We start from the raw sequence: 27,017 nt of genomic DNA, 5'->3' as shown, positions 1-27,017 counted from the left end.
TTATAATACCCGTCGCATAACACAGTGGCACCGTGACACAGTGTTCTATTTAACATGTAATAATACCTCACGACAACACACTGGCCACTGCAGTGAGTTCTGCTGACAATGCACTCTCTCCGCAGATGGCAAAGACAGCGGGCAGTTGCTGACCATCAAATATCGCAATGCCCACCAGACACTAAAATTATCCATAATACACAAAACATATATTTTACAGACTCAGCACTTTTACCTTTTATCACCTATAAATAAGAATCAGTTTATCAATAAATCAGTATCAGAAACAGTACCAATACTGCCTGTCACTCATCTTCCATCGCAATCATCAGAGGCTTCGCGTGTCTTCAGACCCTCCCTTGCGCACCGTAGGATACCACTCCGCAGTCCAACTGGTTCAAGTTCTAGTTGCGACGACCAAACTGTAGACGTTTATGTACCGTATGCAACCCAGCAACCCACTGATACAACAGCGCTCACCCCAGGACACTTCTTGATTGGTGAACCATTGACAACGCTCCTGACGTCAATACTGATCAACAAGGAAAACATGGTCAAGCGCTGGGATTGGTATCGCGCCTAAGGCATTCATTCTGGAAAACAATGGTCTACAGAATACTCCAAGAATCGCAAGCTCGGCATAAATGGAAGACCGCTTCACCAAACGTACCTGAAGGATTATTAGTTTTGGTTAAGGAAGACAACTTCCTGTAATGAAGTGGCCAATGGGTCGCATCATAAGACATATCCTGACAGGACAACCACGTACGAGTGGTTGACGTTAAGACAGCATCTGGCGTATACAAGCGCCCTATCACTCGTCTAGCGCCGCTCTTTCAGAAGATGTGGCAATCAAACGTTCCCACAACGTGATCAAAGACACCACGGAGATTGATGAGCCACCCACACAGCGAACAACAAATTGTCACCTACATTAACATCAACAGATAGGCAAACTGACTATACTGCGGGAAAAACACTGTATTTAAAGTCTTTTTATTTATATCCGATCTTTCTCTATACCTCCAAAAAAAAATTACCACGATACTTACACCTGAACTGCGATAAAATTGTTTCATAGTTCCTAATTCGTGCGTCAGCCGAAACAATAGAAATTTGCCGACGGTACTCAGAAAACAGAATATAATACATAAGACATTCCTAGAATCAATTTGAGACGTAAAATCTTCCAATTTGAATAATTTGAGAAGCATTGTATTTATTACTACAGTGGTTCAAATTTTATAGCTTACGGTAAAATACAAAAGAAATGTTACTCCCAAACCGCAGGTTCTAATAGTTAACATCCATGTTTTGTTTTGCTGTTTTTTCTACACAAATAGTTCGAATTGTTGAAATGATGCGTGGCGATCGATGATAACTTGTAATTCTAAAAAGTACTACATTTATTTTTATTTATTAATAATTTCTTTCGATATTCGTGTACGAAAATATTGAACAGATATAAACGTTAAACAGGGAACTAAAGTGAATGCAAAACCAAACGAAAAAAAAAACGTTAACAGTAAATACAAATTTGGACAGAAACTACGATTGTGGAAAGAATTGGCGTGGGAACAGATGAATGGTTAGGTTGGGTTGGCTAAGGCGTTCGTGATTTAGCTTAAACTAACATTTTGCCTTAGAATGATAGTCCGCTGGTAGGTTGTGGAGAATGGTGAACATCATCAACAATTAAACAACATCTTCTCCAGCATTTTTCTAAGTTTTTCTGGGCATAGCGTATCTTTTGATATAATTCTTTGGACACCCGTTCTCCACGATGGTCGAGAAGCGATATGTGCGAAGTTCTTCTCGTGATCCATGTATGTAATGCACTCATACTGCGGACAAAAGAATGAGCTTCATGTGATCCGAAAAATTAAGCTGAATCAGGAATAGTTTTGGTTAATTTCTATAAGTCGGGAGAGCATTTACTAAATTTGTGTAGCTACCTGTACGGAACCGTTGGTAAGATGCATGACCACAGCACACGTTGTGCGGAACCAGGAGTGCAAATGGGGCATACGCGATATCTGATCACTCTCAATGTTCACATTATTGGCTCCAGCCTTCACGAGATGCTCGTCATGTAAGCTTGAAGTAGGAAAGCAGCTTCATCTTTTATCAAGCGTCTGCAGTAATCGTCGTAGTCATGTAGCTCTCCTTTCCGTCCTGTCTATGAAGTGGACGTTGATCTGGTTCGGAAGCAGAATCAATTGGTTGTGTCGTTGAACATAACGCCAATGCCCTCATCACAGAGCTGATAACCGAAGCCGTATTTTTCACTGTAGTCGACCCATTTGGATATCCAGAAGAGCGGCTGTGCTGCAGGATCGGTATTCTCATCCTCGAGATTGCCTTGCAGTATGCGCGCTGTAAGCACGAGATGATTAATAATTATTTAACAGATACAATCACTGCAATGATTACAAACCTTGTTGTTGATCAGATTGTGAGCTGCTGGTGCAAGCTCTCAATGTCGCTGCGGTAGTCTTCGTTGTGCGGCACACCTGGGGCCGAGGCAGTGATGCGTCGTGCAAGTTGTATTGAGGAATGTTGACTCAGACGAGTATCATCCTAATGCCGTTCATCTCCATCAGCGGCTTGCGGATGAATGGAGTCTTCAATGGTGTCGTTGATGCCAATTCGCGGAGCCATAGTTAGGCAAGAGCTTGCAAGAACGTTGGCACCTTCGAGCCCTTCAGGACGTCGTAGTTCAGCAACTGGCCAATTGCTGGGCGGCTCTCAGGGTTCGGCTGGAGCATGGAGATCACCATATCAGCAGCAGGTTTTCTCAAGTAGCTTGGCACTCTGTACTCGCACTTCTTGATCTTTGAATAAGTGTCCTTCAGCGTTTTGGTCTCAAACGGGGGTTGGCCTACCAACAGAGTGTACATGACGCAGCCAATGGACCATATGTCCACTTCGAACGAATGCCCCTTTTTGGTGAGAATTTCTGGGGCAATGTAGTTTGGGGTGCCGCACAGAGTCTTCTTGCGTTCGCCCTCATATTCGATGCGAGTGGCTAGGCCAAGTCGCCAATCTTCACGTGCAGCATATCGTTTAAGACAGGTTTCCTAGCTTCAAGTCGCGATGGATAATGCGGTTGTCGTGCAGATACTTGACGCCTTGGATGATCTGGTAATGTAGTAGCGGCACTCGAACTCCGTGATGCTTTTCCGGCGCTTGTGCAGCTCCATCATCGACTGAGTGGCAAAAAGGCGGGATCCATTAGTTCGGAAGACGCATGCTATGCTGAATTTCCGGCAGTACTTACCCCGCTTCTTGCAAAGCTCCAGGACAATGTAAATGTTCTGGACATCCTCGAAATAGCTATGGAACTTCACTATGTTGGGATGATTGAGACTACGATGAATGGTAATCTCCTGAGCGGTCTTCTCCTTCAGGTTGTGCTTGATCATCAGCTTCTTTGATACGATTTTTGCCGGCAAAAACATCGTCGGTCTCCACATCGATGATTTCGTAGCACTTGGCAAAGCCGCCCTACACAAGCAATTGCAAAACATCTCATTATAGCCACAATTTTTTACTAAATAATTGTAAATTGAATGCGACGCGACAAAAAAAAAGAATGTACGTTTGCATGCATGTATGTGGCTGGGCCGTCACTTCTTTGACAACTCTACCAGGCACACACACGCACGCGTTCCACACATAAAACAGTGGAAGGGTGCCAAAGGGAAACTGAGGCGAAAATGATGTAAGCCGCATGCTTGTATGTGTTGGTTTGCATGCCCTTACATACATATGTGTATGCCCAGCGCTGTGAGGCTGCGCAGAGTTGTTAAAATGTGCATGAGGATTCCCTAGAACACAATGATCCACTTCTGGGGCAAGTCTTACCTTTCCAAAGAAGCGCATACGCTTATACGTCCTGCGTTGATTGAGTCGAAGAGACGATCCGGTATATCTGTGCTTTTATCCTCCGGTTTTGCGGCCATTTTGCTCTGATGTCCCTTTGCCTTGGCGTTCACTCGAAACACAAAAAACTTCCTCGCCTTCGCGTTGATGCAAAATCCGCTCTGTAACACACCACGTCCAGTTAAATGCGTTCCCAAAGAAACAATTTAAGATTAATGCAAATGCCAAGACACAAATGATCACTCGCAGACTATGCCTATGCCCACCGACACCACTCACAATTCCACAGTTCACGAAAAATAGCCACAAAGCGGAGAACGCGCCGAAACCGTTCGATTTAAATGCCAATGAAAATTAGTGGTGTGCGCTGTACATAAATCGAGCTATAATAAATTTTAGTAGATGAATTTTTATATACTTGTGAGACTGATAAGTCAACGCAACTAGTTTTCTGAAATCAGAGCACTCTATTTCTCTATTCAGTTGCAGAAATATGCTTAAGTAATAGTTTATAATACCCGTCGGCATAACACAGTGGCACCGTGACACAGTGTTCTATTTAACATGTAATATAATACCTCACGACAACACACTGGCCACTGCAGTGAGTTCTGCTGACAATGCACTCTCTCCGCAGATGGCAAAGACAGCGGGCAGTTGCTGACCATCAAAATATCGCAATTGCCCACCAGACACTAAAATTATCCATAATACACAAAACATATATTTTACAGACTCAGCACTTTTGTACCTTTTATCACCTATAAATAAGAATCAGTTTTATCAATAAAATCAGTATCAGAAACAGTACCATAACTGCCTGTCACTCATCTTCCATCGCAATCATCAGAGGCTGTCGCCGTGTCTTCAGACCCTCCCTTGCGCACCGTAGGATACCCACTCCGCAGTCCAACTGGTTCAAGTTCTAGTTGCGACGACCAAACTGTAGACGGTTTATGTACCGTATGCAACCCAGCAACCCACTGATACAACAGCGCTCACCCCAGGACACTTCTTGATTGGTGAACCATTGACAACGCCTCCTGACGTCAATACTGATCAACAAGGAAGAACATTGGTCAAGCGCTGGGAATTGGTATCGCGCCTAAAGCATTCATTCTGGAAACAATGGTCTACAGAATACCTCAAGAATTGCAAGCTCGGCATAAATGGAAGACCGCTTCACCAAACGTACCTGAAGGATTATTAGTTTTGGTTAAGGAAGACAACCTTCCTGTAATGAAGTGGCCAATGGGTCGCATCATTAAGACATATCCTGGACAGGACAACCACGTACGAGTGGTTGACGTTAAGACAGCATCTGGCGTATACAAGCGCCCTATCACTCGTCTAGCGCCGCTCTTTCCAGAAGATGTGGCAATCAAACGTTCCCACAACGTGATCAGTGACACCACGGAGATTGATGAGCCACCCACACAGCAAACAACAAAATTGTCACCTACATTAACATCAACAGATGGCAACCTGACGTATACTACGGGAAAAAACACTGTATTTAAAGTCTTTTTTATACCCGATACTCAAAATGAGTGTTGGGGTATATTAGATTTGTGGTAAAAGTGGATGTGTGTAACGTCTAGAAGGAATCGTTTGCGACCCCATAAAGTATATATATTCTTGATCAGCATCAATAGCCGAGTCGATTGAGCCCTGTCCGTCCGTCCGTCCGTCCGTCCGTCCGACCGTCCGTCCGTCCGTCCGTCCGACCGTCCGTCCGTCCGTCCGTCCGTCCGTCCATCCGTCTGTCCGTCCGTCCGTCCGTCCGTCCGTCCGTCCCCTTCAGCGCCTAGTGCTCAAAGACTATAAGAGCTAGAGCAACGATGTTTTGGATCCAGACTTCTGTGATATGTCACTGCTACAAAAATATTTCAAAACTTCGCCCCCACCCACTTCCGCCCCCACAAAGGATGAAAATCTGTGGCATCCACAATTTTAAAGATACGATAAAACCAAAAATGCAAAATCGTAGAGGATGACTATATGTTCTAGAGTGTAAAATCTCAACCAGATCGTAAAATTATTATAGCCAGAATCAAGAAAACAATTTCATTCTTTCTCGCTCGGTCTCTCTCTAACACACAGGTTTCATGGTCGGCTTTGCCAATTGCAAAATATGAGTTCAAGGATCTCAGAACCTATAAGAGCCAGAGCAACCAAATTTGGTATCCACACTCCTGTGATATCTGACCTTGACCGTTTCTTGTCCAAATTTCGCCACACCCCCTTCCGCCCCCGCAAAGGACGAAATCTGGGGCATCCACAAATCTCAGAGACTATTAAGGCTAGAGTAACCAAATTTGGTATCCGCTTTTCTGTTACATCTCACTATAAAACGTATATCTCAGAATTTCGCCCCACCCCCTTCCGCCCCAACAAAAAACGAAAATCTGTTGCATCCACAATATTGCACATTCGAGAAAACTAAAAAACGCAGAATCATAGATAACGACTATATCTATCAGATTGCTGAATCTGGATCAGATCGGATCATTTTTGTAGCCAAAAGCAAGAAATCAATTTGCAGTGGCCACGCAGCGCCCGACGTCACGCTCAGACTGATTTTCTGTCTCTCTCGCACGCACTCCTTGTCGTGTGGTTCAATATTAGCGGCGTCTGCCGCAGGAGAGCCATACTGACTTAGTATCGGGTATAACTGTATAGTTGCGGTGTACGCAGCAACTCACAACGTTCTCCCTCGTTTTTATATCCGATCTTTCTCTATACCTCCAAAAAAAAAATTACCACGATACTTACACCTGAACTGCGATAAATTGTTTCAAGTTTCCTAATTCGTGCGTCAGCCGAAACAATAGAAATTTGGCCGACGGTACTCAGAAAACAGAAATATAATACATAAGACATTCCTAGAATCAATTTGAGACGTAAAATCTTCCAATTTGAATAATTTGAGAAGCATTGTATTTATTACTACAGTGGTTCAAATTTTATTAGCTTAGGTAAAAATACAAAAGAAATGTTTACTCCCAAACCGCAGGGTTCTAATAGTTAACATCCATGTTTTGTTTGTTGTTTTTTCTACACAAATGTTCGAATTGTTGAAATGATGCGTGGGCGATCGAGGATTACTTGTAATTTCTAAAAGTATACATTTATTTTTATTTATTAATAATTTCTTTCGATATTCGTGTACGAAAATATTTGAACAGATATAAACGTTAAACAGGAACTAAAGTGGAATGCAAAACCAAACGAAAAAAAAAACGTTAAACAGTAAATACAAATTTGGACAGAAACTACGATTGTGGAAAGAATTGGCGTGGGAACAGATGAATGGTTAGGTTGGGTTGGCTAAGGCGTTCGTGATTTAGCTTAAACTAACATTTTGCCTTAGAATGATAGTCCGCTGGTAGGTTGTGGAGATGGTGAACATCATCCAACAATTAAACAAACATCTTCTCCAGCATTTTTCTAAGTTTTTCTTGGGCATAGCGTATCTTTTGATATAATTCTTTGGACACACCGTTCTCCCACGATGGTCGAGAAGCGATATGTGCGGAAGTTCTTTTCGTGATCCATGTATGTAATGGCACTCATACGCGGACAAAGAATGAGCTTCATGTGATCCGAAAAATTAAGCTGAAATCAGGAATAGTTTTGGTTAATTTCTATAAGTCGGGAGAGCATTTACTAAATTTGTGTAGCTACCTGTACGGAACCGTTGGTAAGATGCATGACCACAGCACACGTTGTGCGGAACCAGGAGTGCAAATGGGGCATACGCGATATCTGATCACTCTCAATGTTCACATTATTGGCTCCAGCCTTCACGAGATGCTCGATCATGTAACGCTTGAAGTAGGAAAGCAGCTTCATCTTTTTATCAAGTGTCTTGCAGTAATCGGTCGTAGTCATGTAGCTCTCCTTTCCGTCCTTGTCTATGAAGTGGACGTTGATCTGGTTCGGAAGCAGAATCAATTTGGTTGTGTCGTTGAACATAACGCCAATGCCCTCATCACAGAGCTGATAACCGAAGCCGTATTTTTCACTGTAGTCGACCCATTTGGATATCCAGAAGAGCGGCTGTGCTGCAGGATCGGTATTCTCATCCTCGAGATTGCCTTGCAGTATGCGCGGCTGTAAGCACGAGATGATTAATAATTATTTAACAGATACAATCACTGCAATGATTACAAACCTTGTTGTTGATCAGATTGGTGAGCTGCTGGTGCAAGCTCTCAATGTCGCTGCGGTAGTCTTCGTTGTGGCGGCACACCTGGGCCGAGGCAGTGATGGCGTCGTGCAAGTTGGTATTGAGGAATGTTGACTCCAGACGAGTATCATCCCTAATGCCGTTCATCTCCATCAGCGGCTTGCGATGAATGGAGTCTTCAATGGTGTCGTTGATGCCAATTCGCGGAGCCATAGTTAGGCAAGAGCTTGGCAAGAACGTTGGCACCTTCGAGCCCTTCAGGAAGTCGTAGTTCAGCAACTGGCCAATTGCTGGGCGGCTCTCAGGGTTCGGCTGGAGCATGGAGATCACCATATCAGCAGCAGGTTTTCTCAAGTAGCTTGGCACTCTGTACTCGCACTTCTTGATCTTTGAATAAGTGTCCTTCAGCGTTTTGGTCTCAAACGGGTGTTGGCCTACCAACAGAGTGTACATGACGCAGCCAATGGACCATATGTCCACTTCGAACGAATGCCCCTTTTTGGTGAGAATTTCCGGGGCAATGTAGTTTGGGGTGCCGCACAGAGTCTTCTTGCGTTCGCCCTCATATTCGATGCGAGTGGCTAGGCCAAAGTCGCCAATCTTTACGTGCAGCATATCGTTCAAGAACAGGTTTCCTAGCTTCAAGTCGCGATGGATAATGCGGTTGTCGTGCAGATACTTGACGCCTTGGATGATCTGGTAAATGTAGTAGCGGCACTCGAACTCCGTGATGCTTTTCCGGCGCTTGTGCAGCTCCATCATCGACTGAGTGCAAAAAGGCGGGATCCATTAGTTCGGAAGAACGCATGCTATGCTGAATTTCCGGCGTACTTACCCGCTTCTTGCAAAGCTCCAGGACAATGTAAATGTTCTGGACATCCTCGAAATAGCTATGGAACTTCACTATGTTGGGATGATTGAGACTACGATGAATGGTAATCTCCTGAGCGGTCTTCTCCTTCTGGTTGTGCTTGATCATCAGCTTCTTTGATACGATTTTGCCGGCAAAAACATCGTCGGTCTTCACATCGATGATTTCGTAGCACTTGGCAAAGCCGCCCTGCACAAGCAATTGCAAAACATCTCATTATAGCCACAATTTTTTACTAAATAATTGTAAATTGAATGCGACGCGCCAAAAAAAAAAAGAATGTACGTTTGCATGCATGTATGTGGCTGGGCCGTCACTTCTTTGACAACTCTACCAGGCACACACACGCACGCGTTCACACATAAAACAGTGGAAGGGTGCCAAAGGAAACTGAGGCGAAAATAGATGTAAGCCGCATGCTTGTATGTGTTGGTTTGCATGCCCTTACATACATATGTGTATGCCCAGCGCTGTGAGGCTGCGCAGAGTTGTTAAAATGTGCATGAGGATTCCCTAGAACACAATGATCCACTTCTGGGGCAAGTCTTACCTTTCCAAAGAAGCGCATACGCTTATACGTCCTGCGTTGATTGGAGTCGAAGAGACGATCCGGTATATCTGTGCTTTTATCCTCCGGTTTTGCGGCCATTTTGCTCTGATGTCCCTTTGCCTTGGCGTTCACTCGAAACACAAAAAACTTCCTCGCCTTCGCGTTGATGCAAAATCCGCTCTGTACACACCACGTCCAGTTAAATGCGTTCCCAAAGAAACAATTTAAGATTAATGCAAATGCCAAGACACAAATGATCACTCGCAGACTATGGCTATGCCCACCGACACCACTCACAATTCACAGTTCACGAAAAATAGCCACAAAGCGGAGAACGCGCCGAAACCGTTCGATTTAAATGCCAATGAAAATTAGTGGTGTGCGCTGTACATAGATCGAGCTATAATAAATTTTAGTAGATAAATTTTTATATACTTGTGAGACTGATAAGTCAACGCAACTACTTTTCTGAAATCAGAGCACTCTATTTTGTTCAGTTGCAGAAATATGCTTAAGTAATAGTTTATAATACCCGTCGGCATAACACAGTGGCACCGTAACACAGTGTTCTATTTAACATGTAATATAATACCTCACGACAACACACTGGCCACTGCAGTGAGTTCTGCTGACAATGCACTCTCTCCGCAGATGGCAAAGACAGCGGGGCAGTTGCTGACCATCAAAATATCGCAATTGCCCACCAGACACTAAAATTATCCATAATACACAAAACATATATTTTACAGACTCAGCACTTTTGTACCTTTTATCACCTATAAATAAGAATCAGTTTTATCAATAAAATCAGTATCAGAAACAGTACCATAAATGCCTGTCACTCATCTTCCATCGCAATCATCAGAGGCTGTCGCCGTGTCTTCAGACCCTCCCTTGCGCACCGTAGGATACCCACTCCGCAGTCCAACTGGTTCAAGTTCTAGTTGCGACGACCAAACTGTAGACGGTTTATGTACCGTATGCAACCCAGCTTCCTACACACACACACACATTAACATTTGGTGACCCCGACCTTGGTCATCCTTTCAAACTGTCAGACAAGCTACAGTGAAAGGATTCGATCTGGACATCAGATTGAAGCAGTCAACAGGACATCTTCAATAAAAATTTGGCATCAGGCCATACACTTACGGTAGCATCTCCTACCAATAAGTATCACTTTGGCAAATCTGACATATTCAGGTTATCAGCCAACAGAAAAACAGCTATAGAATTCGATTACCACCAAGGTAATCAATTTTTGTTGTTCCGTGCGTTCCATAGATTGGAAACAGCACAAATCCTTCCATCCAACACATCACCTGTACTATTACCTTTCTGACCGACAACGGTTGCGATTCGGAGCGTATCCAGCTGCAAAGCAAATAAAACACTCCCAACGGGTCAGAAGTAATAGGTACAAACAGATAGAATGGATACACATATGGAGGCAGAAGCTGCCGCTACATGGGCAATGGATGTGCAGCAAGAGATTGGTGAGGAAATATCGAGGTGCATTCGGAACTTTAAAAAAGATTCCCAAGAACGAAAGCAAACGGCCTCTTATTTTCAAGCCAAAATATCAGCACTCGAAAATGCGTGGAATCGCTTCAACAAAAACGACTCCAAACTTCGCGATACAGACAAAACGGATGAATACGTTAAATTCCGTGAAGACTTACGTACAACATGTAAGCAATACATTACGATTTTTACCGAATGCATGGATAAGCTATCACAGACGTCTAGTGCTCGTGGGGAAAGTCAAATCGTCCCTAAAGAAAAGCATGAGAAACCTTCAGTAGGTCCCAAAGAAAGCGATCTGATCCAGCAGTCCTCGAAGGATTACAGCAAACTGCTTTCACTATGTCGCCGACAAAAGGCCATAGTAGAGTCCGTTAAACGCAATCTGAAACAACTTTCAGAGGCGGAAGGACGCACATCAAGTGATTTGATAAAATCACTATGGACTCAAGCGCAGGAAGTCCACTTCACAATTCATGAGGAATACGAGGACCCAGTGGAAGGAGGATATGACATGGAATCCTACCTAACACTGGAAAGTAAGGTCCAAAGAGCATTGGCAAAATCAGCCACACCAAACACGGATAACGTGCAGCTTCCACGCATCAGCATCCCAAAGTTTGATGGGGATCTATTAAAGTGGACCCAGTTCTTCGGTGCCTACTTTGAAAAAGATGTGGTATCTTAAAACCACCGTTACCGGCGAGGCAGAAAGATTGATTCGACATATCGATCTAAAGGAAGAAAATTATGAAGCCGCTTGGGAAATACTAGTTGACGCATACAACAATCCCAGAGATGTTTCGAACACGGTACTGAACCGCTTCCTCAATCACCAAACAATTAATGACGATCCCAAGTCATTAAAAGAGTTGTATATAACAACCATAGAAAGGGATTGGGCATCAATATATCTACATGGGATCCGATATTGATTGCCATTATCAGAAACAAACTGGATGTAACAAGTAAGGCCTTGTATGAGCAATCATTGGGAAGCTCAAAGGACATCCAGGCGCTGGATACGATGCTTCAGTTCTTGGAGCAAAGAATTCGGGTTCTAGGAACCAGTAAGAAGCCACCAGCAGCAAGGAGAGAGCCAAAAGGCACGACATGTGCATCAGCAAACACAGGGAGAGCGCGAGCACCCTTATGCACATTCTGCAAGAAAGCAAGCCATTGGCTCTACGGATGCGAAGAATTTCGCTCCAAATCTCCATCAGAACGACTAAATTGGGTACAAAAACAAAAAATGTGCGTTAATTGTTTTAGAACAAATCACAAAACAAACGCATGCCCTGGTCGAAACTGCTTCAAGTGTGACAAGAAGCACAACACGATGCTACATTTGGAAACATCATCAGGCGCAGCTACAGAATCAAGAGGCCTGACGGTTGGTGCAGCAAGTAACAATAGTTACAATCTTCTGGCCACAGCAAAGGTGGCAGTAGAAGCCAACAACGGGCAGGTTGCTAATTTCAGAGCACTGCTAGATTCAGGATCACAGATAAACTTCATCTCTGAACGAATGGCATCAATGTTGTCACTCAAACTAAAAGACACAACATTACGGATCGAAGGAATTGGAGGTCAATCAAAGACCAGCAGAGCACGAGTAAATGTGCTCATGAAATCCCTTCACAATGGTTTTACGCAAAGAATTTAAGCTTTCGTATTACCACAGATAATAGCTGATCAACCAGCTCAGGCACTCGATTCAGAGAGCTTAAACGTACCAAGCAAGATCTCACTGGCAGATCCAAACTTCCATAAGCCAGGCAAAATCGACATGCTAATCGGAGCCGAGCATTACTACTCGCTGCTGCTACCAGATCAACAGCAGCTAAGGACAGGAGGCCCGTTGCTACAAAACACGAAACTGGGATGGATTGTGGCAGGAAAAGTCAAATCTGCCCACAATTCCTCACCCATTTGTGCAACGGGAGTAAACGAGCTCATGGAAAGATTCTGGACTCTGGACAATCTAGAGACGGAAGACAAACCACGCACTCCAGTGGAAGCACGGTGCGAAGCTCATTTTATAGAAAATCTTCAGACAGCTTCAGACGGCCGTTTTATTGTAAAGCTCCCATTTTCCGAACACCCTTCAGCCCTGGGGAGTCGTTGGAAATCGCAACAAAAAGATTCCTAGCGTTGGAGCGGCGAAGCTCACCAGAAACTTGGAAGAGTTATGTGGACTACATGGAAGAGTATGAAGGACTAGGACATATGAAGATGGTGCCAGCATCAAAAGTTCCCAAAAGGCACTACTTCATTCCACATCATTGTGTACTCAAACCTGAAAGCACCACCACAAAGCTTCGGGTAGTATTCGATGCCTCATGCAAATCAACAAGCGGGAAATCTTTGAACGACATTCTGCAGGCTGGACCCACCGTTCAGAGCGAACTTATGTCCATTCTGCTACGATTTCGAATTCATAAGTACGTATTCACAGCGGACATAGAAAAGATGTACCGGCAAGTGTGGATGAACCCGGAGGATCAATTCCATCAGATGATAGTCTGGAGAAACAATCCATCCGAAGAGATCAGGTACTATCGCCTGAAAACAGTAACATATGGGACAACAGCTGCTCCGTTCCTAGCAACGAAATGTCTGGATCATTTGGCAATACAATACAAAGACAGACTACCAGTAGGATCAACAACATTAAAAACCGATTTCTATGTTGACGACTGTCTAACTGGAGCAAACACGATTCCAGAGGCAATTCATGTTCGACAAGAACTAAATAAGATATTGCTACCGTCCGGATTCAAATTGCGCAAGTGGTGCTCCAACAATGAGCAACTTCTCCAAGGAATCCCCAAAGAGGATACTGTAACCGATGTAAAACTAGGAGAGACACTAGAGCACTACAGCGTGAAAACTCTGGGTCTCATCTGGATGCCGAAGAAGGATACATTGTGTGGACGAACACAGAAAAGCCAGGCTACACGCATCACCAACCGGGTGGTATGTTCCGAACTGGCCCAAATCTTTGACCCACTAGGACTCTTTGCACCGGTGGTAGTAAAGGCAAAAATCTTCATGCAACAACTTTGGGAGCTCAAACTGGATTGGGATGACGAATTACCAATACAACACCAAACCGAATGGAAAGAATACCGGGACGACTTACAAACATTGAACAAAATGCAAGTTCCCCGGCATATCTACGATGGTAAAACTCCAGTTACCCAAGAACTCCATACGTTTGTAGATGCATCAGAACGAGCATATGGCGCAGCTGTATATGTACGCGCTACATACAAAAACAACCAAGTGTCAGACTGCTCTGTTCGAAATCACGTGTGGCGCCGACAGCCAAACAATCGCTACCACGGTTAGAACTTTGTGCTGCAGTCCTCGGTGCCGAGCTCACAAACCGAGTCCGACAGGATCTGCACATGGACATTAACACGGTTTCAGGATGGTGTTGGAGTGATTCCACCGTTGTGTTATCCTGGATAAACGCATCGTCATCAACATACCATACCTTTGTGGCAAATCGAATAGCCAAAATCCAGGCATTAACAAACCAGTCACAATGGCGTCACGTGTCATCGGCCAACAACGCAGCCGATGTCCTGTCGAGAGGAATCGCAGCAGGCAGACTGGCAGATCACAATCTGTGGTTATATGGACCATTATTCCTGCACGGATCTCGAGACAACTGGACGAAGGCACCCAACATAGAACCCAGTAATCTTGAGAGAAAAGCTAAACATGTAAGCTTGCCAATCACACCTAGCGCACTTGGGGACGAATTATATACTTGCAGACATAGCAACTCGTTTCACAAACTGCAACGCATTGTGGCATATATGTTACGCTTCTGCTACAAAACCAACAGAGCGAACACCACGACGCTCTGCGCAGAAGAACTGACTCACGCCCGCACTATAATCCTGCGAACCATACAACAAGTCGAGTTTACAGCAGAGTTAAAACAGTTCCAAAGCTATAAGACTGTGGATAGAAAGAGCTCGATCATATCGTTATCTCCCTTCCTAGGAGACGATGAGCTCATCCGAGTTGGTGGTAGACTTGAAGAAGCTCTACTTCCATACAACGCAAAACACCCAGTTTTGCTGCCTTACAATGACCCAATCGTCAAAATGATCTTGCGGGAGCTACATGAGAAGAACATGTATTGTGGTGCTCCAGCATTAAGGGCAATCGCAAGACAACAATATTGGATTATCAATGACAAGACAATGGCTAGAAGCATCATCCACAGCTGTGTTAGATGCACCAAGGCTAGACCAAAGCTGATGCACCAGATCATGGGCAATCTCCCAGCGCAACGAGTCACACATGCAGGCGTCGACTACTGTGGACCAATCTCGATCCACCATAAGATCCGAGGGAAAAGACCAGATAAGGCATACATCGCCGTGTTCTGCTGCTTTTCCACAAAGGCAGTACACCTGGAGCTGGTAAGCGACCTGACCACAGATGCATTCTTGGCCGCCCTGCGTCGATTCTTAAGCAGACGTGGGAAGTGCCAAACTATTCATTGCGACAATGCAACGAACTTTGTGGGTGCAAACAACCAGCTTAAAGAATAAGAAGACTCTATATTCAGCTCAAAGGCAAGTGCTCTGATCACGAATCATTGCAACAAAAAACAAGTGGATTTTACGTAAAATCTTCCAATTTGAATAATTTGAGAAGCATTGTATTTATTACTACAGTGGTTCAAATTTTATTAGCTTAGGTAAAAATACAAAAGAAATGTTTACTCCCAAACCGCAGGGTTCTTATAGTTAACATCCATGTTTTGTTTGTTGTTATACCCGATACTCAAAATGAGTATTGGGGTATATTAGATTTGTGGTAAAAGTGGATGTGTGTAACGTCCAGAAGGAATCGTTTCCGACCCCATAAAGTATATATATTCTGGATCAGCATCAATAGCCGAGTCGATTGAGCCCTGTCTGTCTGTCTGTCTGTCCGTCTGTCCGTCTGTCCGTCCGTCCGTCTGTCCGTCCCCTTCAGCGCCTAGTGCTCAAAGACTATAAGAGCTAGAGCAACGATGTTTTGGATCCAGACTTCTGTGATATGTCACTGCTACAAAAATATTTCAAAACTTCGCCCCACCCACTTCCGCCCCCACAAAGGATGAAAATCTGTGGCATCCACAATTTTAAAGATATGAAAAAACCAAAAACGTAGAATTGTAGAGAATGACCATATCTTTAAGACTGCAGAATCTGAATTGGATCGTATTATTATTATAGCCAGCATCAAGAAAACAAATTCATTTTTTCTCGCCCTGTCTCTCTCTAACACACACGTAGCATAGGCGGCTTTGCTTAGAGTAAAACATTAGCGCCTAGATCTCAGAGACTATAAAAGCTAGAGCAACCAAATTTGGTATCCACACTCCTAATATATCGGACCGAGCCGAGTTTGTTTCAAAATTTCGCCACACCCCCTTCCGCCCCCGCAAAGGACGAAAATCTGGGGATATTCAAAAATCTCAGAGACTATTAAGGCTAGAGTAACCAAATTTGTTATCCGCACTCCTGTTAGATCTTACTATAAAACGTGTATCTCAAAATTTCGCCTTACCCCCTTCCGCCCACACAAAGGACGAAAATCTGTTGCATCCACAATATTGCACATTCGAGAAAACTAAAAACGCAGAATCATAGATAATGACCATATCTATCAGATTGCTGAATCTGGATCAGATCGGATCATTTTTATACCCAAAAGGAACAAATCAATTTGCACTGGCTACGCAGCGCCCGACATCACGCTCAGACTGATTTTCTGTCTCTCTCGCACGCACTCTTTGTCGTGTCGTTCAATATTAGCGGCGTCTGCCGGAGGAGAGCCATACTGACTTAGTATCGGGTATAACCGTAGAGTTGCGGTGTCCGCAGCAACTCACAACGTTCCCCCTCGTTTTTTCTACACAAATGTTCGAATTGTTGAAATGATGCGTGGGCGATCGAGGATTACTTGTAATTTCTAAAAGTATACATTTATTTTTATTTATTAATAATTTCTTTCGATATTCGTGTACGAAAATATTTGAACAGATATAAACGTTAAACAGGGAACTAAAATGGAATGCAAAACCAAACAAAAAAAAAACGTTAAACAGTAAATACAAATTTGGACAGAAACTACGATTGTGGGAAAGAATTGGCGTGGGAACAGATGAATGGTTAGGTTGGGTTGGCTAAGGCGTTCGTTATTTAGCTTAAACTAACATTTTGCCTTAGAATGATAGTCCGCTGGTAGGTTGTGGAGATGGTGAACATCATCCAACAATTAAACAAACATCTTCTCCAGCATTTTTCTAAGTTTTTCTTGGGCATAGCGTATCTTTTGATATAATTCTTTGGACACACCGTTCTCCACGATGGTCGAGAAGCGATATGTGCGGAAGTTCTTCTCGTGATCCATGTATGTAATGGCACTCATACGCGGACAAAGAATGAGCTTCATGTGATCCGAAAAATTAAGCTGAAATCAGGAATAGTTTTGGTTAATTTCTATAAGTCGGGAGAGCGTTTACTAAATTTGTGTAGCTACCTGTACGGAACCGTTGGTAAGATGCATGACCACAGCACACGTTGTGCGGAACCAGGAGTGCAAATGGGGCATACGCGATATCTGATCACTCTCAATGTTCACATTATTGGCTCCAGCCTTCACGAGATGCTCGATCATGTAACGCTTGAAGTAGGAAAGCAGCTTCATCTTTTTATCAAGTGTCTTGCAGTAATCGGTCGTAGTCATGTAGCTCTCCTTTCCGTCCTTGTCTATGAAGTGGACGTTGATCTGGTTCGGAAGCAGAATCAATTTGGTTGTGTCGTTGAACATAACGCCAATGCCCTCATCACAGAGCTGATAACCGAAGCCGTATTTTTCACTGTAGTCGACCCATTTGGATATCCAGAAGAGCGGCTGTGCTGCAGGATCGGTATTCTCATCCTCGAGATTGCCTTGCAGTATGCGCGGCTGTAAGCACGAGATGATTAATAATTATTTAACAGATACAATCACTGCAATGATTACAAACCTTGTTGTTGATCAGATTGGTGAGCTGCTGGTGCAAGCTCTCAATGTCGCTGCGGTAGTCTTCGTTGTGGCGGCACACCTGGGCCGAGGCAGTGATGGCGTCGTGCAAGTTGGTATTGAGGAATGTTGACTCCAGACGAGTATCATCCCTAATGCCGTTCATCTCCATCAGCGGCTTGCGATGAATGGAGTCTTCAATGGTGTCGTTGATGCCAATTCGCGGAGCCATAGTTAGGCAAGAGCTTGGCAAGAACGTTGGCACCTTCGAGCCCTTCAGGAAGTCGTAGTTCAGCAACTGGCCAATTGCTGGGCGGCTCTCAGGGTTCGGCTGGAGCATGGAGATCACCATATCAGCAGCAGGTTTTCTCAAGTAGCTTGGCACTCTGTACTCGCACTTCTTGATCTTTGAATAAGTGTCCTTCAGCGTTTTGGTCTCAAACGGGGGTTGGCCTACCAACAGAGTGTACATGACGCAGCCAATGGACCATATGTCCACTTCGAACGAATGCCCCTTTTTGGTGAGAATTTCTGGGGCAATGTAGTTTGGGGTGCCGCACAGAGTCTTCTTGCGTTCGCCCTCATATTCGATGCGAGTGGCTAGGCCAAAGTCGCCAATCTTCACGTGCAGCATATCGTTCAAGAACAGGTTTCCTAGCTTCAAGTCGCGATGGATAATGCGGTTGTCGTGCAGATACTTGACGCCTTGGATGATCTGGTAAATGTAGTAGCGGCACTCGAACTCCGTGATGCTTTTCCGGCGCTTGTGCAGCTCCATCATCGACTGAGTGGCAAAAAGGCGGGATCCATTAGTTCGGAAGAATGCATGCTATGCTGAATTTCCGGCGTACTTACCCGCTTCTTGCAAAGCTCCAGGACAATGTAAATGTTCTGGACATCCTCGAAATAGCTATGGAACTTCACTATGTTGGGATGATTGAGACTACGATGAATGGTAATCTCCTGAGCGGTCTTCTCCTTCTGGTTGTGCTTGATCATCAGCTTCTTTGATACGATTTTGCCGGCAAAAACATCGTCGGTCTCCACATCGATGATTTCGTAGCACTTGGCAAAGCCGCCCTGCACAAGCAATTGCAAAACATCTCATTATAGCCACAATTTTTTACTAAATAATTGTAAATTGAATGCGACGCGCCATAAAAAAAGAATGTACGTTTGCATGCATGTATGTGGCTGGGCCGTCACTTCTTTGACAACTCTACCAGGCACACACACGCACGCGTTCACACATAAAACAGTGGAAGGGTGCCAAAGGAAACTGAGGCGAAAATAGATGTAAGCCGCATGCATGTATGTGTTGGTTTGCATGCCCTTACATACATATGTGTATGCCCAGCGCTGTGAGGCTGCGCAGAGTTGTTAAAATGTGCATGAGGATTCCCTAGAACACAATGATCCACTTCTGGGGAAAGTTTTACCTTTCCAAAGAAGCGCATACGCTTATACGTCCTGCGTTGATTGGAGTCGAAAAGACGATCCGGTATATCTGTGCTTTTATCCTCCGGTTTTGCGGCCATTTTGCTCTGATGTCCCTTTGCCTTGGCGTTCACTCGAAACACAAAAAACTTCCTCGCCTTCGCGTTGATGCAAAATCCGCTCTGTACACACCACGTCCAGTTAAATGCGTTCCCAAAGAAACAATTTAAGATTAATGCAAATGCCAAGACACAAATGATCACTCGCAGACTATGGCTATGCCCACCGACACCACTCACAATTCACAGTTCACGAAAAATAGCCACAAAGCGGAGAACGCGCCGAAACCGTTCGATTTAAATGCCAATGAAAATTAGTGGTGTGCGCTGTACATAAATCGAGCTATAATAAATTTTAGTAGATGAATTTTTATATACTTGTGAGACTGATAAGTCAACGCAACTACTTTTCTGAAATCAGAGCACTCTATTTCTCTATTCAGTTGCAGAAATATGCTTAAGTAATAGTTTATAATACCCGTCGGCATAACACAGTGGCACCGTGACACAGTGGCACCGTGACACAGTGTTCTATTTAACATGTAATATAATACCTCACGACAACACACTGGCCACTGCAGTGAGTTCTGCTGACAATGCACTCTCTCCGCAGATGGCAAAGACAGCGGGGCAGTTGCTGACCATCAAAATATCGCAATTGCCCACCAGACACTAAAATTATCCATAATACACAAAACATATATTTTACAGACTCAGCACTTTTGTACCTTTTATCACCTATAAATAAGAATCAGTTTTAACAATAAAATCAGTATCAGAAACAGTACCATAACTGCCTGTCACTCATCTTCCATCGCAATCATCAGAGGCTGTCGCCGTGTCTTCAGACCCTCCCTTGCGCACCGTAGGATACCCACTCCGCAGTCCAACTGGTTCAAGTTCTAGTTGCGACGACCAAACTGTAGACGGTTTATGTACCGTATGCAACCCAGCAACCCACTGATACAACAGCGCTCACCCCAGGACACTTCTTGATTGGTGAACCATTGACAACGCCTCCTGACGTCAATACTGATCAACAAGGAAGAACATTGGTCAAGCGCTGGGAATTGGTATCGCGCCTAAAGCATTCATTCTGGAAACAATGGTCTACAGAATACCTCCAAGAATTGCAAGCTCGGCATAAATGGAAGACCGCTTCACCAAACGTACCTGAAGGATTATTAGTTTTGGTTAAGGAAGACAACCTTCCTGTAATGAAGTGGCCAATGGGTCGCATCATTAAGACATATCCTGGACAGGACAACCACGTACGAGTGGTTGACGTTAAGACAGCATCTGGCGTATACAAGCGCCCTATCACTCGTCTAGCGCCGCTCTTTCCAGAAGATGTGGCAATCAAACGTTCCCACAACGTGATCAGTGACACCACGGAGATTGATGAGCCACCCACACAGCAAACAACAAAATTGTCACCTACATTAACATCAACAGATGGGCAACCTGACGTATACTGCGGGAAAAAACACTGTATTTAAAGTCTTTTTTTTATATCCGATCTTTCTCTATACCTCCAAAAAAAAAATTACCACGATACTTACACCTGAACTGCGATAAATTGTTTCAAGTTTCCTAATTCGTGCGTCAGCCGAAACAATAGAAATTTGGCCGACGGTACTCAGAAAACAGAAATATAATACATAAGACATTCCTAGAATCAATTTGAGACGTAAAATCTTCCAATTTGAATAATTTGAGAAGCATTGTATTTATTACTACAGTGGTTCAAATTTTATTAGCTTAGGCAAAAATACAAAAGAAATGTTTACTCCCAAACCGCAGGGTTCTAATAGTTAACATCCATGTTTTGTTTGCTGTTTTTTCTACACAAATGTTCGAATTGTTGAAATGATGCGTGGGCGATCGAGGATTACTTGTAATTTCTAAAAGTATACATTTATTTTTATTTATTAATAATTTCTTTCGATATTCGTGTACGAAAATATTTGAACAGATATAAACGTTAAACAGGGAACTAAAGTGGAATGCAAAACCAAACAAAAAAAAAAAACGTTAAACAATAAATACAAATTTGGACAGAAACTACGATTGTGGGAAAGAATTGGCGTGGGAACAGATGAATGGGGAATTGGTGATATTTTAAGTCGACCCCGAGGGTTAGGTTGGGTTGGCTAAGGCGTTCGTGATTTAGCTTAAACTAACATTTTGCCTTAGAATGATAGTCCGCTGGTAGGTTGTGGAGATGGTGAACATCATCCAACAATTAAACAAACATCTTCTCCAGCATTTTTCTAAGTTTTTCTTGGGCATAGCGTATCTTTTGATATAATTCTTTGGACACACCGTTCTCCATGATGGTCGAGAAGCGATATGTGCGGAAGTTCTTCTCGTGATCCATGTATGTAATGGCACTCATACGCGGACAAAGAATGAGCTTCATGTGATCCGAAAAATTAAGCTGAAATCAGGAATAGTTTTGGTTAATTTCTATAAGTCGAGAGAGCATTTACTAAATTTGTGTAGCTACCTGTACGGAACCGTTGGTAAGATGCATGACCACAGCACACGTTGTGCGGAACCAGGAGTGCAAATGGGGCATACGCGATATCTGATCACTCTCAATGTTCACATTATTGGCTCCAGCCTTCACGAGATGCTCGATCATGTAACGCTTTAAGTAGGAAAGCAGCTTCATCTTTTTATCAAGCGTCTTGCAGTAATCGGTCGTAGTCATGTAGCTCTCCTTTCCGTCCTTGTCTATGAAGTGGACGTTGATCTGGTTCGGAAGCAGAATCAATTTGGTTGTGTCGTTGAACATAACGCCAATGCCCTCATCACAGAGCTGATAACCGAAGCCGTATTTTTCACTGTAGTCGACCCATTTGGATATCCAGAAGAGCGGCTGTGCTGCAGGATCGGTATTCTCATCCTCGAGATTGCCTTGCAGTATGCGCGGCTGTAAGCACGAGATGATTAATAATTATTTAACAGATACAATCACTGCAATGATTACAAACCTTGTTGTTGATCAGATTGGTGAGCTGCTGGTGCAAGCTCTCAATGTCGCTGCGGTAGTCTTCGTTGTGGCGGCACACCTGGGCCGAGGCAGTGATGGCGTCGTGCAAGTTGGTATTGAGGAATGTTGACTCCAGACGAGTATCATCCCTAATGCCGTTCATCTCCATCAGCGGCTTGCGATGAATGGAGTCTTCAATGGTGTCGTTGATGCCAATTCGCGGAGCCATAGTTAGGCAAGAGCTTGGCAAGAACGTTGGCACCTTCGAGCCCTTCAGGAAGTCGTAGTTCAGCAACTGGCCAATTGCTGGGCGGCTCTCAGGGTTCGGCTGGAGCATGGAGATCACCATATCAGCAGCAGGTTTTCTCAAGTAGCTTGGCACTCTGTACTCGCACTTCTTGATCTTTGAATAAGTGTCCTTCAGCGTTTTGGTCTCAAACGGGTGTTGGCCTACCAACAGAGTGTACATGACGCAGCCAATGGACCATATGTCCACTTCGAACGAATGCCCCTTTTTGGTGAGAATTTCCGGGGCAATGTAGTTTGGGGTGCCGCACAGAGTCTTCTTGCGTTCGCCCTCATATTCGATGCGAGTGGCTAGGCCAAAGTCGCCAATCTTCACGTGCAGCATATCGTTCAAGAACAGGTTTCCTAGCTTCAAGTCGCGATGGATAATGCGGTTGTCGTGCAGATACTTGACGCCTTGGATGATCTGGTAAATGTAGTAGCGGCACTCGAACTCCGTGATGCTTTTCCGGCGCTTGTGCAGCTCCATCATCGACTGAGTGGCAAAAAGGCGGGATCCATTAGTTCGGAAGAACGCATGCTATGCTGAATTTCCGGCGTACTTACCCGCTTCTTGCAAAGCTCCAGGACAATGTAAATGTTCTGGACATCCTCGAAATAGCTATGGAACTTCACTATGTTGGGATGATTGAGACTACGATGAATGGTAATCTCCTGAGCGGTCTTCTCCTTCTGGTTGTGCTTGATCATCAGCTTCTTTGATACGATTTTGCCGGCAAAAACATCGTCGGTCTTCACATCGATGATTTCGTAGCACTTGGCAAAGCCGCCCTACACAAGCAATTGCAAAGCATCTCATTATAGCCACAATTTTTTACTAAATAATTGTAAATTGAATGCGACGCGCCAAAAAAAAATGAATGTACGTTTGCATGCATGTATGTGGCTGGGCCGTCACTTCTTTGACAACTCTACCAGGCACACACACGCACGCGTTCACACATAAAACAGTGGAAGGGTGCCAAAGGAAACTGAGGCGAAAATAGATGTAAGCCGCATGCTTGTATGTGTTGGTTTGCATGCCCTTACATACATATGTGTATGCCCAGCGCTGTGAGGCTGCGCAGAGTTGTTAAAATGTGCATGAGGATTCCCTAGAACACAATGATCCACTTCTGGGGAAAGTTTTACCTTTCCAAAGAAGCGCATACGCTTATACGTCCTGCGTTGATTGGAGTCGAAGAGACGATCCGGTATATCTGTGCTTTTATCCTCCGGTTTTGCGGCCATTTTGCTCTGATGTCCCTTTGCCTTGGCGTTCACTCGAAACACAAAAAACTTCCTCGCCTTCGCGTTGATGCAAAATCCGCTCTGTACACACCACGTCCAGTTAAATGCGTTCCCAAAGAAACAATTTAAGATTAATGCAAATGCCAAGACACAAATGATCACTCGCAGACTATGCCTATGCCCACCGACACCACTCACAATTCACAGTTCACGAAAAATAGCCACAAAGCGGAGAACGCGCCGAAACCGTTCGATTTAAATGCCAATGAAAATTAGTGATGTGCGCTGTACATAAATCGAGCTATAATAAATTTTAGTAGATGAATTTTTATATACTTGTGAGACTGATAAGTCAACGCAACTACTTTTCTGAAATCAGAGCACTCTATTTTGTTCAGTTGCAGAAATATGCTTAAGTAATAGTTTATAATACCCGTCGGCATAACACAGTGGCACCGTGACACAGTGTTCTATTTAACATGTAATATAATACCTCACGACAACACACTGGCCACTGCAGTGAGTTCTGCTGACAATGCACTCTCTCCGCAGATGGCAAAGACAGCGGGGCAGTTGCTGACCATCAAAATATCGCAATTGCCCACCAGACACTAAAATTATCCATAATACACAAAACATATATTTTACAGACTCAGCACTTTTGTACCTTTTATCACCTATAAATAAGAATCAGTTTTATCAATAAAATCAGTATCAGAAACAGTACCATAAATGCCTGTCACTCATCTTCCATCGCAATCATCAGAGGCTGTCGCCGTGTCTTCAGACCCTCCCTTGCGCACCGTAGGATACCCACTCCGCAGTCCAACTGGTTCAAGTTCTAGTTGCCACGACCAAACTGTAGACGGTTTATGTACCGTATGCAACCCAGCTTCCTACACACACACACATATTAACATTTGGTGACCCCGACCTTGGTCATCCTTTCAAACTGTCAGACAAGCTACAGTGAAAGGATTCGATCTGGACATCAGATTGAAGCAGTCAACAGGACATCTTCAATAAAAATTTGGCATCAGGCCATACACTTACGGTAGCATCTCCTACCAATAAGTATCACTTTGGCAAATCTGACATATTCAGGTTATCAGCCAACAGAAAAACAGCTATAGAATTCGATTACCACCAAGGTAATCAATTTTTGTTGTTCCGTGCGTTCCATAGATTGGAAACAGCACAAATCCCTCCATCCAACACATCACCTGTACTATTACCTTTCTGACCGACAACGGTTGCGATTCGGAGCGTATCCAGCTGCAAAGCAAATAAAACACTCCCAACGGGTCAGAAGTAATAAGTACAAACAGATAGAATGGATACACATATGGAGGCAGAAGCTGCCGCTACAATGGCAATGGATGTGCAGCAAGAGATTGGTGAGGAAATATCGAGGTGCATTCGGAACTTTAAAAAAGATTCCCAAGAACGAAAGCAAACGGCCTCTTATTTTCAAGCCAAAATATCAGCACTCGAAAATGAACAATCGCTTTAACAAAAACGACTCCAAACTTCGCGATACAGACAAAACGGATGAATACGTAAAATTCCGTGAAGACTTACGTACAACATGTAAGCAATACATTACGATTTTTACCGAATGCATGGATAAGCTATCACAGACGTCTAGTGCTCGTGGGGAACGTCAAATCGTCCCTAAAGAAAAGCATGAGAAACCTTCAGTAGGTCCCAAAGAAAGCGATCTGATCCAGCAGTCCTCGAAGGATTACAGCAAACTGATTTCACTATGTCGCCGACAAAAGGCCATAGTAGAGTCCGTTAAACGCAATCTGAAACAACTTTCAGAGGCGGAAGGACGCACATCAAGTGATTTGATAAAATCACTATGGACTCAAGCGCAGGAAGTCCACTTCACAATTCATGAGGAATACGAGGACCCAGTGGAAGGAGGATATGACATGGAATCCTACCTAACACTGGAAAGTAAGGTCCAAAGAGCATTGGCAAAATCAGCCACACCAAACACGGATAACGTGCAGCTTCCACGCATCAGCATCCCAAAGTTTGATGGGGATCTATTAAAGTGGACCCAGTTCTTCGATCTGTTCTCATGCATGGTGCATGAGACCAACATGCCTACGGTGAAAAAGATGTGGTATTTTAAAACCACCGTTACCGGCGAGGCAGAAAGATTGATTCGACATATCGATCTAAAGGAAGAAAATTATGAAGCCGCTTGGGAAATACTAGTTGACGCATACAACAATCCCAGAGATGTTTCGAACACGGTACTGAACCGCTTCCTCAATCACCAAACAATTAATGACGATCCCAAGTCATTAAAAGAGTTGTATATAACAACCATAGAATCCCTTGCATCACTAAAGGGATTGGGCATCAATATATCTACATGGGATCCGATATTGATTGCCACCCTTCAGCCCTGGGGGAGTCGTTGGAAACCGCAACAACAAGACTCCTAGCGTTGGAGCGGCGAAGCTCACCAGAAACTTGGAAGAGTTATGTGGACTTCATGGAAGAGTATGAAGGACTAGGACATATGAAGATGGTGCCAGCATCAAAAGTTCCCAAAAAGGCACTACTTCATTCCACATCATTGTGTACTCAAACCTGAAAGCACCACCACAAAGCTTCGGGTAGTATTCGATGCCTCATGCAAATCAACAAGCGGGAAATCTTTGAACGACATTCTGCAGGCTGGACCCACCGTTCAGAGCTAACTTATGTCCATTCTGCTACGATTTCGAATTCATAAGTACGTATTCACAGCGGACATAGAAAAGATGTACCGGCAAGTGTGGATGAACCCGGAGGATCAATTCTATCAGATGATAGTCTGGAGAAACAATCCATCCGAAGAGATCAGGTACTATCGCCTGAAAACAGTAACATATGGGACAACAGCTGCTCCGTTCCTAGCA

General features: G+C 44.0%; 3 protein-coding genes, 1 long non-coding RNA gene and 1 pseudogene across 4 annotated transcripts; 1 reads left to right on the top strand and 4 right to left on the bottom strand.

Moving 5' to 3' along the window:
• Positions 1–1,642: 1,642 nt before the first annotated feature.
• LOC117195267 lies at positions 1,643–4,318 on the bottom strand (annotated as a pseudogene).
• A 2,882-nt stretch (positions 4,319–7,200) lies between these two features.
• LOC117195292 (serine/threonine-protein kinase polo-like) lies at positions 7,201–9,888 on the bottom strand. Its single transcript, XM_033399900.1, has 6 exons — positions 9,796–9,888; positions 9,499–9,678; positions 8,913–9,137; positions 8,063–8,842; positions 7,573–8,001; positions 7,201–7,503 (listed from the first exon to the last, which is right to left on the bottom strand). Exons 2-6 carry the CDS (start codon positions 9,595–9,597, stop codon positions 7,336–7,338), a joined length of 1,701 nt encoding a protein of 566 aa, XP_033255791.1. The 5' UTR covers positions 9,598–9,678; positions 9,796–9,888; the 3' UTR covers positions 7,201–7,335.
• A 7,229-nt stretch (positions 9,889–17,117) lies between these two features.
• LOC117195293 lies at positions 17,118–21,777 on the top strand. Its single transcript, XR_004475023.1, has 2 exons — positions 17,118–17,214; positions 21,706–21,777. It is a non-coding gene; the product is annotated as an uncharacterized LOC117195293 (long non-coding RNA).
• LOC117195289 (serine/threonine-protein kinase polo-like) lies at positions 17,279–19,891 on the bottom strand. Its single transcript, XM_033399897.1, has 6 exons — positions 19,803–19,891; positions 19,506–19,685; positions 18,922–19,146; positions 18,071–18,850; positions 17,581–18,009; positions 17,279–17,511 (listed from the first exon to the last, which is right to left on the bottom strand). The coding sequence occupies exons 2-6, from the start codon at positions 19,602–19,604 to the stop codon at positions 17,317–17,319; spliced, it is 1,728 nt and encodes a 575-aa protein (XP_033255788.1). The 5' UTR covers positions 19,605–19,685; positions 19,803–19,891; the 3' UTR covers positions 17,279–17,316.
• LOC117195290 (serine/threonine-protein kinase polo-like) lies at positions 21,701–24,406 on the bottom strand. The gene is made up of 6 exons (XM_033399898.1): positions 24,295–24,406; positions 23,998–24,177; positions 23,413–23,637; positions 22,562–23,341; positions 22,072–22,500; positions 21,701–22,002 (listed from the first exon to the last, which is right to left on the bottom strand). The coding sequence occupies exons 2-6, from the start codon at positions 24,094–24,096 to the stop codon at positions 21,808–21,810; spliced, it is 1,728 nt and encodes a 575-aa protein (XP_033255789.1). The 5' UTR covers positions 24,097–24,177; positions 24,295–24,406; the 3' UTR covers positions 21,701–21,807.
• Positions 24,407–27,017: the final 2,611 nt, after the last annotated feature.

The sequence above is a fragment of the Drosophila miranda genome, unplaced genomic scaffold (assembly GCF_003369915.1).
Source record: "Drosophila miranda strain MSH22 unplaced genomic scaffold, D.miranda_PacBio2.1 Contig_AX1_pilon, whole genome shotgun sequence".
Lineage (NCBI taxonomy): Eukaryota > Metazoa > Arthropoda > Insecta > Diptera > Drosophilidae > Drosophila > Drosophila miranda.
Note: the sequence above shows the minus strand (reverse complement) of the source record. Positions and strands in the feature narration are given on the sequence as shown.

Bases quoted from the DNA above. Each gene is read 5' to 3' on its own strand.
- LOC117195290 (XM_033399898.1), bottom strand. From the start codon at position 24,096: ATGGCCGCAAAACCGGAGGATAAAAGCACAGATATACCGGATCGTCTC. The intron at 23,638-23,997 runs GTAAAACTTTCC...TTGCTTGTGTAG, and splicing joins GTATGCGCTTCTTTGGAAAG to GGCGGCTTTGCCAAGTGCTA. The intron at 22,003-22,071 runs GTAGCTACACAA...TCCTGATTTCAG, and splicing joins TTACCAACGGTTCCGTACAG to CTTAATTTTTCGGATCACAT.
- LOC117195289 (XM_033399897.1), bottom strand. From the start codon at position 19,604: ATGGCCGCAAAACCGGAGGATAAAAGCACAGATATACCGGATCGTCTT. The intron at 18,851-18,921 runs GTAAGTACGCCG...TTTGCCACTCAG, and splicing joins TGGAGCTTTGCAAGAAGCGG to TCGATGATGGAGCTGCACAA. The intron at 18,010-18,070 runs GTTTGTAATCAT...TCGTGCTTACAG, and splicing joins CCAATCTGATCAACAACAAG to CCGCGCATACTGCAAGGCAA.
- LOC117195292 (XM_033399900.1), bottom strand. From the start codon at position 9,597: ATGGCCGCAAAACCGGAGGATAAAAGCACAGATATACCGGATCGTCTC. The intron at 9,138-9,498 runs GTAAGACTTGCC...TTGCTTGTGCAG, and splicing joins GTATGCGCTTCTTTGGAAAG to GGCGGCTTTGCCAAGTGCTA. The intron at 8,843-8,912 runs GTAAGTACGCCG...TTTTGCACTCAG, and splicing joins TGGAGCTTTGCAAGAAGCGG to TCGATGATGGAGCTGCACAA.